Source organism: Strix aluco, chromosome 3, assembly GCF_031877795.1.
Source record: "Strix aluco isolate bStrAlu1 chromosome 3, bStrAlu1.hap1, whole genome shotgun sequence".
NCBI classification, from domain to species: domain Eukaryota; kingdom Metazoa; phylum Chordata; class Aves; order Strigiformes; family Strigidae; genus Strix; species Strix aluco.
In genome coordinates this window covers 116,130,391-116,145,069 of record NC_133933.1, presented here as the reverse complement: position 1 = coordinate 116,145,069, position 14,679 = coordinate 116,130,391, and the positions used below count along the sequence as shown (strand labels likewise).

The 14,679-nt window shown below is 45.6% G+C and overlaps 1 protein-coding gene across 1 annotated transcript; it reads right to left on the bottom strand.

Moving 5' to 3' along the window:
- Window positions 1-7,178: 7,178 nt before the first annotated feature.
- On the bottom strand, window positions 7,179-12,702 carry RRM2 (ribonucleotide reductase regulatory subunit M2). The gene is made up of 10 exons (XM_074820802.1): window positions 12,561-12,702; window positions 12,407-12,484; window positions 12,005-12,139; window positions 11,731-11,847; window positions 11,102-11,235; window positions 9,962-10,056; window positions 9,060-9,193; window positions 8,517-8,621; window positions 8,268-8,381; window positions 7,179-7,893 (listed from the first exon to the last, which is right to left on the bottom strand). The coding sequence occupies exons 1-10, from the start codon at window positions 12,669-12,671 to the stop codon at window positions 7,741-7,743; spliced, it is 1,176 nt and encodes a 391-aa protein (XP_074676903.1). The 5' UTR covers window positions 12,672-12,702; the 3' UTR covers window positions 7,179-7,740.
- Window positions 12,703-14,679: the final 1,977 nt, after the last annotated feature.

Genomic DNA, 14,679 nt, shown 5'->3' with positions numbered 1-14,679 from the left:
GCACTGACAATGAAAGCTCCTGAATCACATCAGAACAAAATCATTACAAAAAAGAGCACAAAAGAAGTCATAAAGTCACCACAAGAAACACTGTTGAAACCAGATGCTTCATCTTGATTTTGAATCACATCAGGATCTTGATGGTTGAGTATTTCAGAGAAATTCTGACAAAATATTTTCATTTTAATGAGGCAGCATCTTCTGAAGGGAAGCAGGAAAGCTTTGACCAGCACCAGTCACAAGATGAGTCTTCCCTGCAGTGCCTGGCAGTAGAGCAGCACACAAAGCTGCAGAATGCTAGATAACACAGGCAAAGCAGGGCTTGGTGTTTGCTGTTGTCTGACCCAAATCTACATGAGCTGGTAACTGTCTCCAAGCTAGATCACTGGGGTAACACCTTGGAGAACATCTAGAAGCTGAATTCTGACAGCTGGCTGAAAGGACAAGCAGGGTAGGCAGCTCCCTACCCAAGAGAAAGGAAAAACGCCTGGCAACATAGCTAATGGTGTCAGAGAAGGCCAGCAAAGTATGAAATAAAATGCTGCATACGTGGTCAAAGATGCAGATGAACATGAAGTGGGACTTTGAAATGAAGAGTCACTCCACTGTGACTCTGTGCAAGCAGCACCTTTGGAGCCAGGGATCTGGAGCTACACTTTCTCCGGGAACATGCCCAGGACATACTTACACTGCAAGAACTGGTTTGCCTAAATATTAGTCCACCTGTAAAAAAAACCTGCAAGCACCTTCCTCTGGGGCCAAACACCTCAGTCTTTAAACAACTGACTTAGACTGGCTTAGTTACCCCAAAATTCATTTGAATGCCACGAACTGGCTTAGTTACCAGACAATCAAATGAGAATCTGCAAAAAATAAACTCCACCACACTGCTAGGCCTGATCCAAAGGGGAGCAAAGAGTCATCCTGGATTATATCAGCAGCACTTCACAATATGAGAGGCTGTAACAGGAGTAGCAGCACCCCCTATCCCCAGTGAGAACAAATACACAGCTCAACGTTTTTGGAACCTCAGCACTCCCAATATTTGGACACTTAAGAACTGCAGACTCCCCTCTACTTTAAGCTAAATCCTACAATACTTTGAAAATACACAGAATCGTCTAGGTTGGAAAAGACCTTGAAGATCATCCAGTCCAACCATTAACCTAACACTGACTGTTCTCAACCACACCATATCCCTAAGTGCTATGTTGACTCTACTCTTAAACACCTCCAGGGATGGGGACTCCACCACCTCCCTGGGCAGCCCATTCCAACGCCTAACAACCCGTTCTGTAAAGAAATGCTTCCTAATATTCAGTCTAAACCTTCCCTGGCACAACTTGAGGCCATTACCTCTTGTCCAATTGTTTATTACTTGGTTAAAGAGGCTCATCCCCAGCTCTCTGCAACCTCCTTTCAGGTAGCTGTAGAGGGCGATGAGGTTTCCCCTCAGCCTCCTCTTCTCCAGACTAAACAACCCCAGTTCCCTCAGCCGCTCCTCGTACGACATGTGCTCCAGACCCTTCACCAGCTTCGTTGCCCTTCTCTGGACACGCTCAAGTAATTCAATGTCCTTTTTGTAGTGAGGGGCCCAAAACTGAACACAGTAATCGAGGTGCAGCCTCACCAGTGCCCAGTACAGGGGTAAGATCCCTTCCCTGTCCCTGCTGGCCACACGATTTCTGATACAGGCCAGGATGCCATTGGCCTTCTTGGCCACCTGGGCACACTGCTGGCTCATGTTCAGCCAGCTGTCAATCAACACCCCCAGGTCCCTCTCTGACTGGCAGCTCTCCAGCCACTCCTCCCCAAGCCTGTAGCGCTGCTGGGGGTTGTTGTGACCCAAGTGCAGCACCTGGCATTTGGCCTTATTGAAGCTCCTACAGTTGGCCTTGGCCCATCGCTCCAGCCTGTCCAGGTCTCTCTGCAGAGCCTCCCTACCCTCGAGCAGATCAACACTCCCACCCAGCTTGGTGTCATCTGCAAACTTACTGAGGGTGCACTCGATCCCCTCATCTAGATCATCAATAAAGATGTTAAACAGGAGTGGCCCCAAAACCGAGCCCTTGGGGACACCACTCGTGACCAGCCGCCAACCGGATTTAACTCCGTTCACCACAACTCTTTGGGCCCGGCCATCCAGCCAGTTTTTTTACCTATCAAAGCGTGTGCCCATCCAAGCCATGAGCAGCCAGTTTCGCCAGGAGAATGTTGTGGGAAATGGTGTCAAAGGCCTTACTGAAGTCGAGGTAAACTACATCCACAGCCTTTCCCTCATCCAATAAGCAGGTCACCCTGTCGTAGAAGATCAGGTTTGTCAAGCAGGACCTGCCTTTCATAAACCCATGCTGACTGGGCCTGATCATCTGGTTGTCCCACATGTGTTGTATGATGGTACTCTGGATGAGCTGCTCCATCAGCTTCCCGGGCACTGATGTCAAGCTGACAGGCCTGTAATTTCCCAGATCATCCTTCCAACCCTTCTTATATATTGGCATCACACTGGCCAATTTCCAATCTGTCAGGACCTCCCCGGTCAGCCAGGACTGCTGGTAAATGATGGAAAGCAGCTTGGCGAGCACCCCAGCCAGCTCCTTCAGCACCCTCGGGTGTATCCCATACGGTCCCATAGACTTGTGTATGTCTATGTGATGCAGTAGGTCACTGACTGTCTCCTCCTGGATTGTGGGGGGGTCGTTCTCCCAGTCTCTGTCTTCTGGCTGAGGAGGCTGGATTCCCTCAGTACAACTGGTCTTGCTATTAAAGACTGAGGCAAAGAAGGCATTAAGCACCTCAGCCTTTTCCTCATCACTTGTTACCATGTTTCCTCCTGCGTCTAGCAGGGGATGGAGGATCTCTCTGGTCTTTCTTTTGCTGCTCACATACTTATAGAAACATTTCTTGTTGTCCTTGATTGCTGAAGCCAGGTGACTGGTAGCAGAAACTGGCCTGGGATGCTTCTTTCCCTAGTCTGGGTCTCAGAATCACCTGTGTGTATCCAATACCAGAGTCTTCACCCTTAGGCTAAAAGAAAAACCTCAATACACATGTTTAGCATAAGGCAAATGCTCCCAAGTGCTGTATGGCTTAAGTGTCTCCTAGTAATTCACTGTAATCTTCATCTGATGAACAAAGCAACATTGCCTGTGGCACGAGCTACATGCTGTATATATCCAGGGAAAAAGCAGGAGAGGGATTTGGTTATTGGAAAGATTTGCAGAGCCATTCCACTAAGGTATTTTTATATATATATTTGAAGTTTAATAAAATGACTAACAGCAGGGGAAGGAAAGGTATTCTTTAATTCCTTCACCTCAGATGCATCTCAGAATTTGTACTTGAAGAAAGAAGATAAGCATCCACATCAGGGAGGGTTTTCACACAACCTATTCTTCCAGAGCATGAAACACTCACCTTCAAACTCTTTTATCCAGATTCAAAAACACAATGTGGTGTGGGAGAAACCTAAAGTCAGGAGCCAAAGCCACAGCTCTGGTGGCCAGTCAATGCCCTGGGATTTGCTGTTTGCCTTACCTCTGGATCAACACAGACAACACAGGTTTCTCAGCTGGTATCCAGCAGAACACCAGTAACATCCAGATGTGGGAATGAAAACTGGTGTTCCTTCTTCATCCCACCAAGTGCCCCACAGCTATCTCTAAGAGCAGATGCCCAAACACCACCATTTTTCTCCTGATCAATAATGTCAGTAAGATGTCATCACTGAAGTCCACAATAAAAAAAAGGGATAAAATCTTTTTTCCCATTTCTCTGCAGGCTCAGGAAGTAGCAATATTCTCATTACTTCAATTGGGCATAACTTTAAAAGTAAAACCACTGACACAAGGATCCGACACATAGACTTTCCCCCCACATTAGCTTAATCTTTCAGCCATTCTTCATGTAAAGACCATTTTACCACAGAAACTAGATAACTGTCTGTGCTGTGGGGATCGTAGGATCTCAGTAATGCTCTCAAGGTAAAATTCCTAACAAAAAACTAGCCATCAGCAAACAGGACACAAGAGTTAGCTCTGTAACTCAAATCCTTCCTGATGAAAGCATTTACTTCTCATAACTCATTATGCACAAAGAGACCAAAGCACCAAGAGATAATCAACAGTTTAAAGTAAAATAAGCCATGGTCAACTGAAAAGTAAGCTTTGAATGAGCACAACTCCATTCACTACTGCTTTCTGCCAGGCAAAGTTTGATTATCAACTGGGGCAGAGGAAGCTGTTACCCTGCAGGGATCACACCAGACTTAATATGCCTTCAGATCTGCAGGCTGGCTGTGCCCTGCTGCAGGCATGAGCAGCTGCAACTGTTCTCTGACCTCTTCTGGGCACAAATTGCTGTAATCACTCCAGGAAATTTGAGAAATCTGGGGATCTTCTTTTAGTCATTACACTCTAATGTTGCAGTTGCTTCCTGAGGACAAGGCTGTTCTTACTCTTCCACATCACTTAAAGTTTTCAACATTTAGCATGTAACCTGAAGTGAAAATGTGACAATTACAGAGTTATGGAAGTTTTCTTACCTGAACACATGCAATTTTTTTTAAAATTAATTACAGTAGGAAATAAATATAACAAGAGAAACTATGCTTGAGAGTACCGTTCTTCCATTTTATCTGTTGCTATTAAAAGCCATTAATTTTAACAGCAAAAAAACCCCACAGGGGATAGTTAGGGATCAGTTCTGCATAAATTAACAACAAACATCAGAGTACTGCACCACCAAATACGTCTGGTTTTACTTATCCCACACTATTTTTTCCTCTACTAGCCTAATCACTTTTCACTTACTGCAATTACTGTGCCAGAACCCCTACTAGACAGCTGTTCTGATTCATACAGGGATAAAAAACAGCACTTCCATCACTGCTTCAAACCTCTCCTGGTTCTCCAAACTCCATTCCAAAACATATTCCAAGGGGTCAGTTAAATTTTTACTGAAACTTGGTTTTCAGAGTATTGGCTTATTTTTTGGGGAAGAAATAAAAGACATCTCCCCAATGCTTAAGAGAATCAAGTGTTAAAATAACTGGTATCTCCACCAAAATGGAAGGTAATCTGTTTTCAGTAAACAAGTATTTTAGCAAGACTTGGACATGATCTAGGCAAACTAAGCAACAGCAAGACATTAAATCTTTGTGAGAACTGAGAATTAAAACAGGTGGGACCAAATGCTAAGCTTTTTTCCAGACTGTACATTAAAAACTGCTCTGCATTATAGCAAATACATAAACCAAAACTAAGTAGGCATTTAGACAGTGGCACCAGGGTAAGATTAGTACCAGCCACAGCAAGTCTTATTTTCTTGTTGAATCACTTTTAATTCTTATCTATCACTAATGCATCTGTGTCTACAGTATCTATTACCCTATAAGAGCACTGCCTGGCTAGAAGGGACATGCTTCCTACCTGCCATTACAAATGATTACTTGGCCATCACACATCCATTACAAGCAGTCCTTCTATATTATGTTGAAAATGCAGTTCCAGTTCATATCTCCCAGAACTAAAGATAACAAATTAAAGCTTTCCACCCTAATCATTTCCATGTATTGATCCTTGACACATACTAAGAATCACGTTGGAAGAGATAGCTATAATACAGCTAGACCCTGCTCAGATTAGAGAAGCCTTATCCTTTTTCTACATTACTAAAGCATATAAAAGATTTGAATATAGATTGAGTACCACTAAATCATACTTAGATCCAAACTGATCTCAGTATATTATTAGTCTCATTTATGCTCTAAATGACATAACCCTACACCATGAGTTCTGATGCTTTGGATCAGATTGAATTTGATCAAAGCTTTGACTGCTAAGAGAAGCCAAGAAAAAGCACAAAGCCCAATTTGCTGAGAATAAAATGCTGATATTTAGCCAGAAACCTGCCTACTTTAAAAATAAGCATTAAGTTTCAAGGCTTCAAAATGTGTCTTGCTATCCAACTTAACATGTCCCTATTCCAGTTCCTAACACATTCTCCTCTGACCACTGCGATCACTGACCTATTACCCACATCAGTGCTGCAGGGCCATTAGAGAACCATCTGTTAACAGTCTTCTGTCTTCTACTTTGAATTCCAGACTTTGGGGATTGGGATTTTTTAATTTGGTTTTTTTCCTGGATCAGCCTTGGAAACATTCACATCCTGCTAGCTTCACAGACCCAAGGGAAGAACAGTCACACACCATCACCTCAGTGCAATCAAGAGCAAAGACCAGCAAGTCAAGCTAATTTTATACCAAGGCAGCATCTCTCGAAGCACAATATATATCATACTTCAAAAGAGGGAGCACATGAGCAGAAAAAAGCAAGCTCCAGCATTCTTTCCTTTCAAGGAAATGCTTTAAGTTCTGTAGTTTATTTTTATCAACTAAACTTGAGAAAGGCAGACCTGCAGGACAGCCCTTGTTAGTTAGGTGCTAGATTAGATCATGGAATAAACTCCTTTTTGTATATCAAGGCAGTAGCTAATTTCAGTTTATCCCATTATTTAGTCTCACTGCAGATCATTTGCAGGAACTCTAGTCTGAGACTGTCCATACCTCCTTCACAGACCACATGCCCTTACCAGTTACATTAAGCAGTCATCCCTGTTGCTCCATGTTTAGTGTGGAATAACAGTTGTAGCACATACTTTGTTTTCACTACTGTTATATAGTAACACCAAAATTAAACTGCATGATGCAGAAGCTAATACTGCTCCAGCCTAAATTAGCTGAATTTACCCTGAAACACCATCCATCTAGTGCAGTCAATCTGAAAGTCAGAGCTAAGCATAACAACTCCACTTGACATCTACTAACCACATGACTAAGCAGCTATTTCCTGCAGAACTTGCATTTCCTCAGAAAGTCTGCATCTCAGAAGGAAATTAACACAGCTTTGCCCATTGGAGCACTGAAGCCACTAAAACAACTGAAACCAACCAGCTCTTTATTACTGCTATATGAAATACTGTTTCCAGATATTAAAAGAAAAAGCAATTAAGTCCAGCAGTCAGCTGAATGTTCATTTCTCAGTACCCAGAATATTCAAGTTCTTCACCTTCCATATCAAGTTTCTTCCTGTTCTTCGACAGATTTTAGAAGCAATATAGTTTCACAGCACCGTTTTGAAGTTACGCACCCAGAAGGAAGCACACGTCATGAAATGTTAGGTTGCAAAAGTCTAAAGATTTAGACTTGCATTTTATCACCATCAAGTGTTACAAGACAGTTCTTTATTTCAAACATTAAAGTGCCAGGTTTATGTACAAACTATTAAAACAATAGTTAAAAAGATAAACTTAAAACCTGCTAAGAAGCAGTGAGGTCATGTAGTTGCCTCCAGAGTTTTCTGCAGAGTATTCAGCAAATTTAAGACTACAGAATTTCTCAGCTGCTCCTTTTTTTATGGGGAGAACAGTAGAGGCTAGTGGTCCCTGCCCAAAATCTCCCATCTTGCAGAAGAAAGGTGCCCGTATCTTCCATAAAATGGAGTAGCACATGTTGAAAGAGATACATCTAAGCATTCTATGAATTAACACCATTGCCAAAGTCTAATAAAAAAGGATTTTACTGCTGGAGCTACACTAGCCTCCTGAAAAGTACCAATATCACCACACTTTTCAAGAGTGGGATTTTAGCACAGGAATCAAGTCACACTGACTCAATACATTTAATGTTTCCCTGTAAACAGGGGAGCATACACACTAACTCATATGGTCTCAGTTCATTTAAAATTCCGCATCCAGGGTGAAAGAGTTGTCTGTGGGTTTCGACATGACTCCCATCCTCTGATATTCACCTACTCGCTTCTCAAAGAAATTGGTCTTGCCTTCCAGAGAGATGTTTTCCATGAAGTCAAAAGGATTCTCTGCTTTGTATATCTGAAATGTAAAGGCAATTCTACAGTCACTACAGGTGCTCACATCTTGAATATGTGAGAGCATTAGAGATCAGCTGGAAGGAATCTAATAACATCAGCAGACTTATGTAGGGAACAAAAATCTCTGCCCCAAGACCACTCTACTGCATTTTAGCTGCAGTAAACAGAAGCACAGCAACTCTTGTATAGCTGTTTTTCCATAGCATCCTTTAGCTTTTCCTTCTGTGGGTCTCTAAACAGCATCTAGCAGCAGGACTGACAAATGGCTTTACAAGTTATACCAATACTGCTGCAGCCATTTTAGGATTTGGGTTTCTGGAGGAAATTAAAACTTAGTATTTTCCCCATGAACAATTCAGTGTATTAGAGCCTTACCTTGTTAAATCCCAGTTCCAACATAAGCCGGTCTGCTACAAACTCTATGTACTGTTTCATTAAAGTGCAGTTCATGCCAATCAGCTTTACAGGCAGTGCCTCCGTCAAGAATTCCTGCAGATAACAGAAGCACTTTATGTACAGAAACCAGTATTCACTCTGTACCATCTAGGTTAATTTTATGCCCAACAGCTCCCCAGCTTTCTGCTTAATTGCTGTCAAGTTCCTAAACAAGGAGCAGACAATTACCTGTTCTATTAGAACAGCATTCATGATGATTTCCTTTACTCTCTCCTCTGATGGTTTGTGTATCAAGTGCTTGAACATGAGGCAGGCAAAATCACAGTGCAAGCCCTGGAAAAAAGTTTCAGAAAATTATTTCAGGAACACTGATTTAGAAGAGCCACTCAAATCAGTAGCACAGAATAAATAGCCCTAGACACAATCTTTGCACTTGCCACATTAGTGTTATCTACAGACAACTTTCTGCCCAACCAGAAGGTGGCACAAGTGAGTTCAGCCAGTACCAGCTGCACTTGCTCCGAATGGAAAGGTATATATACACTGAGTGCAAGAGTTGGCAAGAACCCTTAAACTAGAGGAAGTAAAATGCCAAGTTTATTCATTCTCTGCTGCAAGATCCACAATGACACATGTTTACACACTTTAGCAAGCTTTATAGACTGCCTGTTTTTAAACATATTCCTGTTTTAAAATATAGGCTCCAACTGAATGTCACTTTTGAGCTTCTGTGGCACATTACCATCTTAACTGCTAGAATTTGATTCATACCTCATCTCTACTGATGAGTTCGTTAGAAAAAGTGAGTCCAGGCATTAATCCCCTTTTCTTCAGCCAAAAAATTGATGCAAAAGAGCCAGAAAAGAAGATTCCTTCCACTGCTGCAAAAGCTACTACACGTTCTCCTGTTAAGAAAAGACTGACAGTAATATCACACATGACAGCTTAACAGGATTAATACCCAGAAGCTGCAAATAGACCAGTGAAGAAGTTCCTGCTCAAGTGTGCTATAGCCTGTCCTTAAAAACTATTACAGTAAAGGCTTCTGGTCATCAAGCAAAGCTTTTAAACGTGAGAGGAAGTAAAAACTAATTACAGTAGCTACACTAAGTAGCTGAAGCCAAGGCTCCTTCCCCCAGGTTAACCATCAATACCATCCTTTTTCAAAGATCGCACACTGAAAAAGAGCAGTCATTTTAGCAGCAGATTTAGGTCAATGTCTGCTCATCTTTTGATTAAGTACAAAATTTCAGCCATGAAGAATGCTTTAATACTAGCAAAATAATGACCTGTACCATCTCATCTCACCTTTGAAGCAAGACACCAAGAGTCAGTAAGGCAAAGGAGCTACAGCCTGCAACTGTACAGCTCTGCTAGAGATCGATGGCCAGTACAGTTCCGGATACATGACAGCAATTTACAATTTGATCATATAGCCAGATGTACAAAGATTGCCACATGAGCTACCATTATTCAAGATGCTAGCAATTTTTTACAGAGATTCATGTCAGTAGCTCATTTGCAAGATCAAAGTTATTTTCTCCATCTCCAGAATACCAGTATCTTATACTGGAGAGCATACACTCACTCTCCCTAGGACAACATCTGGAGAAATGGTGGTTCCTCCATCTTTAGGGAAGGAATGTCACTTTGCTTGCAGTAGATGTACTCACCATACGTTGCTTTCTTGTCCCCAATCCAGCGCATGGCCCAGTCAGCCTTCTTTTTAACACACGGTAACGTTTCAATAGCATTAAAAAGAAATTCCCTGAGAAGGATGGAACTCATTAAGATCAGACATCAGCACAACTAGTACAATAAGCATTCACTGCCACAGATGCTCTGCTCCTTCCCCCTCTTATTTTGCACCAAATTAGCTCTATTTGCACCCATCAACTACCTTTTAATCACCTACCCATCACATCAACACCAGTTCACGTGAATTCCCATGACAGTATCAAAAGGAGTACTGTTTCAAGTGTTGTATTTGAACAAGGCTTTCAAAACTACAGATCAACCAGCCTCCGCCTTCCAGCAGCAAGGCACCTGAGCTCTCGTGTAAGTATTCTTCCTTAAACACTTGCTGGAATTAAGCATCCCAGTAGATACGACATGGTCAGCTTTCTACAAAGTAGCAGCAATCTAGACTGCAAATAGCACTGCAGTACCATGACATTTTGCTGAACAGGGTGTTGGTCTGACAAGACACCAGAATAACTCAGTCCAGACTGCTCAAAGCCCTGCATTTAGTTTTAAGATACCATTTTTTAATCAATTCACCTTGTTATGAAATTTTTACTTTGGTTTTATTTTTAATCAAGACCAAAAGCCACTTTTCAGCAAATGCAACATGCTTTTCCCCCCCAAGCAAAATAGTCAAGTGAGTAAGGGCAGCACATGCTATATAGAAGTGCTAGCTGTTAACTAAATGCACTGGGTTTTAGAGTTGATATTTTAATAAGCAATATTCTCGAGACAAACTTTCCTACATAGCCTTCTACTAGGTGCCAGGGTCCTCCATATGAGCACTTTAATGCACTTCCCTTATTTGACTGCTCCATCTTTTTCATAGTTTCATTCCTTTATTTCAGTATTAAGTAGCTTCAGTTTTGCTCTTAATCTAAGCAAGTTCTTGCTCATACACTTCAGAGGAGAAATATTCTGAAGTAAAGCTACTCTTAAGCAGCAGCAGTATTTTATATAAATGTAGTTAAAATCCTAAAATTAGCCTTAAAGTCAGAGTGACTGATATGCATCATTTAAATCTCAACACTTAAAGAGTTTTGAACTTTTCATCACCAAGCAATACAAACCTCTCTTTAGAATCTTTAATGTAGGTGTCAATAAGAAGACTGTACATTTCTGAATGTATATTTTCCATGGCAATCTGGAAGCCATAGAAACAGCGAGCTTCTGTGATTTGTACTTCTTGACTGAACCGCTCCACCTAGAGGAAATAAATGAGCATTTGCAAAAGGCATTTATAACAAGCTTGCAGGTTAGAGGCATTGATGCTGTCTATAACAGCTCTTGCTCAGCCCGCAGAATCCTCTCCATATTAATTCCAGACATGTGAATTATTAATAGAAATATGGACATGGTATCCCCTCACAGCTCCAAATTATGAGTTATTCTTTGGTCCCAAGAGAAATGGGAAAACTTCTTAGTTTGACTTATCCCCCATTAGGGAGAAGAGCACTGAGAGGGTAGAAGCAGAACAAGGGCTCTGAACCAGCCAAGTGTTACTTACTGTAAGGCAATGCTCAGTGCCCCATGGGGAGCAGGCAAACTTGGGGATTACAAAAGCAACCCCAATTTGCTAATTAGCTTAAGACACTACATGATCTAGTAAGCAGGCTAGATCAGCCAGCAAGCATGTCAAATGTGTAGTTATCTGTTATCTTCACAAAGTGATGTTTCTCTCACGACTGTTTGTACACACCAAATTTTCATTGACGATGCCATCGCTGGCAGCAAAGAAGGCGAGGACGTGAGAAATGAAGTACTTCTCCTCGGGTTTCAGGGACTCCCAGTGCTGGATGTCTTTGGAAAGGTCCACCTAAAACATTGCAAAAAGAAGTGACGAAATGAATAGAGAAACGAGGGCTTCAGGTACACGGCCCGTACCGAGCGGCGGGGCTGCCCCCAGGCCCCGCCCGGGGGCTGCGGGGGGCAGCCGGCAGGCAGGGCCGTGGGGAGTCCGCCTCCTCCCTCACCTCCTCCGCCGTCCAGAAGGAGGCCTCGGCCTTCTTGTACATCTGCCAGATGTCGTGATACTGGATGGGGAAAATGACGAAGCGGCGGGGGTTGTCCCGCAGCAGCGGCTCCTCCTCCTCCTCGCCCCGCGGCACCTGAAACAGCGGAGAGCGGCTCGGGCTCGGCTCGCCTCAGGCCTTTGGCGGGAAGCTGAGGGGATGGGGGAGCCCCATGAGGGAGAGGGGCGCGGGGAGAGCACCCGGCGGGGACGAGCGGGCAGGGGCGACCCCCGCGCCCACGGCGGGGGGAGAAGGGACAGACCACCCGTGGAGGAGAGGGCAGCGAGGCGGGGGTTACGTGAGCCGCCGGGAAAGGGGAGAGGGGAGCAGGGCAGGCGCCGTGCCCGGGTGTTCCGCACTCACCGGCTTCCTATTGTCCTCCTGGAAGATCTTGCGGGCCGCCTTGCTGGCCAGGACGCGGGCGCTGCTGAGCGCAGGGGGCTGCGGGGACAGAGGGACAGGGTGAGCGCGCTGCGGCGCTCCCGGGCGGGGAGCGGGCGATGGGGCGGGCACTCACCGTGTTCTCCTTGTCGCCCAGCGCCAGGCTCTTCATGGGCGACAGCTTCTTCGTGGGTGACAGGCGGGGCTGGTCGTGGCGGGCAGCGAGCGGGGCGCGGGCGGACAGCATGGCAGCAGCGGCGAGACGAGCAGCACTGAGCGACGGGAGCACGGAGCCCCCGCGCCGCCCCTTTATATCCCCTTCGAACTTGGCGCCAGAACGCCCGGCTGACCACTCACAGCCCGCGCCGCGCCCGCCACCGCCCGCCCCCGCACTCCCATTGGCTGGCGCGCCGGCCGGAGCCCCGCCCTCCATTGTGGCGGCGGCGGCGGGAGGGAAAGACCCGCCCTTCGCTTTGGCGCGGAGCGGGGGAAAAGGCGGGAGAGCGCGGAGGCCCCACCCCCGTGCCCCCCCGCGCCACCCCGCGCCCCGCGGAGCGGCGCGGAACGGAACGGAACGCGGGGCAGAGCGGTGCTGCAGGGCCCGGCAGCTGGGCGGGTCAGGGGAGAAACACCAGCGCGGCCTTCCCCGCCTGCAGCATGGCCCGGCTGCTGGTGGGGAGAGGCTCAGCGGCGGGTCCCACGCGTTGTACCTGGCTTTAAACATTCGGGATGCAATAGGAAAGTAGAAAACTTGCTTCCAGATACGGGAATGGCCCTAAACCTGAGTTTAAGGGAGCGATCTGGAAATGCCATGTTGCTCTCATCCCTGTCTTGCTCTCCCTCTCTCTTTTCACCAGAGGGACCACCCTCCTACCTACCGGTTCATTTTCACTTTCAACACTGATTCCAGCATTTGGAGACAGATTGCACTTTCCTGCATTTGGACACAGAAATTGGCTTCCCAGAGAAACTGACTCCATGTGCCACCTGGTTCTACATGTTTTAAATCAAGAGCACAATAAAGGGAGAACACAGGTATGAAGAAAAAGGGGTGCATATTAAGGTTCTTTAAAAAGTCAGCATTTTATATTCATTAAATGGCCTTTACTTGAACAACATCGTTTCCCTCATCCAACTCCACAAAGGATCTGCTCCTATCAACTAAAATGTTTTCCCTGAAGCAGTTTTAGTGAAACCAAGAGCTTAATGAGGCTTGGAGGCTCTTCTGCTCCTGCTCTGTCCCAGGAAAGCCAGTCCCATGGGCAGAACTGCCAGGCAGCTCCCAAAAGGCTCGGCAGCGCCCGCGTAGCACCCCACTATCTCCTACCATCTCTACAGCTGCCGGGGGGGTGGGGAGGGGGTGACAGAGAGCTCCACCCTCCACCCCCAGCCAAACTCATTTACCCTCCCACCCCAATAAGGACCCCAAAGCCACCAGCTCACAAGCCCTGGGCTGCCGCCAAGGGCCATCATGATGCAACAGCCGTGCTATCGCTGCAGCCCAGCCACTCTTCTCAGAAGCCCATGGCAGGGGATCAAAGCCCTGCCCCCGGGGACAGTGGCTCTGCAGGGAGAGAAGATGCTGGGGAGAGCACAGAGAGGGCCTGTGAGGAAGCACGTTGCACCTCTGTGCTGCTGTAGCTGCAACAAAATCGTACATGGGAATGAGTGTCCACACTGAATTTTCCTATTACGGCAGTTTAACACAATTACGTTTGTTCCTTGAGGTGCATCCCCAAGGTTTACACGCTGTGCATAGTACTTAGCCATGTCCCTGCTAGTGGTGTCATGGAGGAAAGCAAGCAGGAGGAGCCCTCCCCCCTTTACAAACATCCTCCTCCATGATGCATCTGCATTTTTGGACCAGCATTTTCAAGCCAGGTCCTTTGCCAGAGCTGGGTTCAAGGCAGCAGGCTGCTGCCCTGCTTTGAGGTGCCAGCGCTCAGTGTCACACCAGGGGATGTCAGCTGGCTCGTGCCCTCTCTTTGGGTGTGAGAAAGGATGCTCTGCTCTTCTGACTTCTGGCCCAGAGTGGAGAACTGTGTTTTTAAAAAAAAAAACACCCCAAAACTTGAATTAGTTTCACACCTTCTTTGTTTACAGGAATTTAGAAGCTCAGAAAGGTGGAAGTAAGAGCAGCCCGGGGCAGTTGGGCGAGGCAGGTGTGGGGTGTTGTGTAACTATGCTGTTTGCACAGGTCCCCCTTCAGACTGCCCACACTGGGGTTCCAGCCAGGGCAATGACCCCAGCACCCA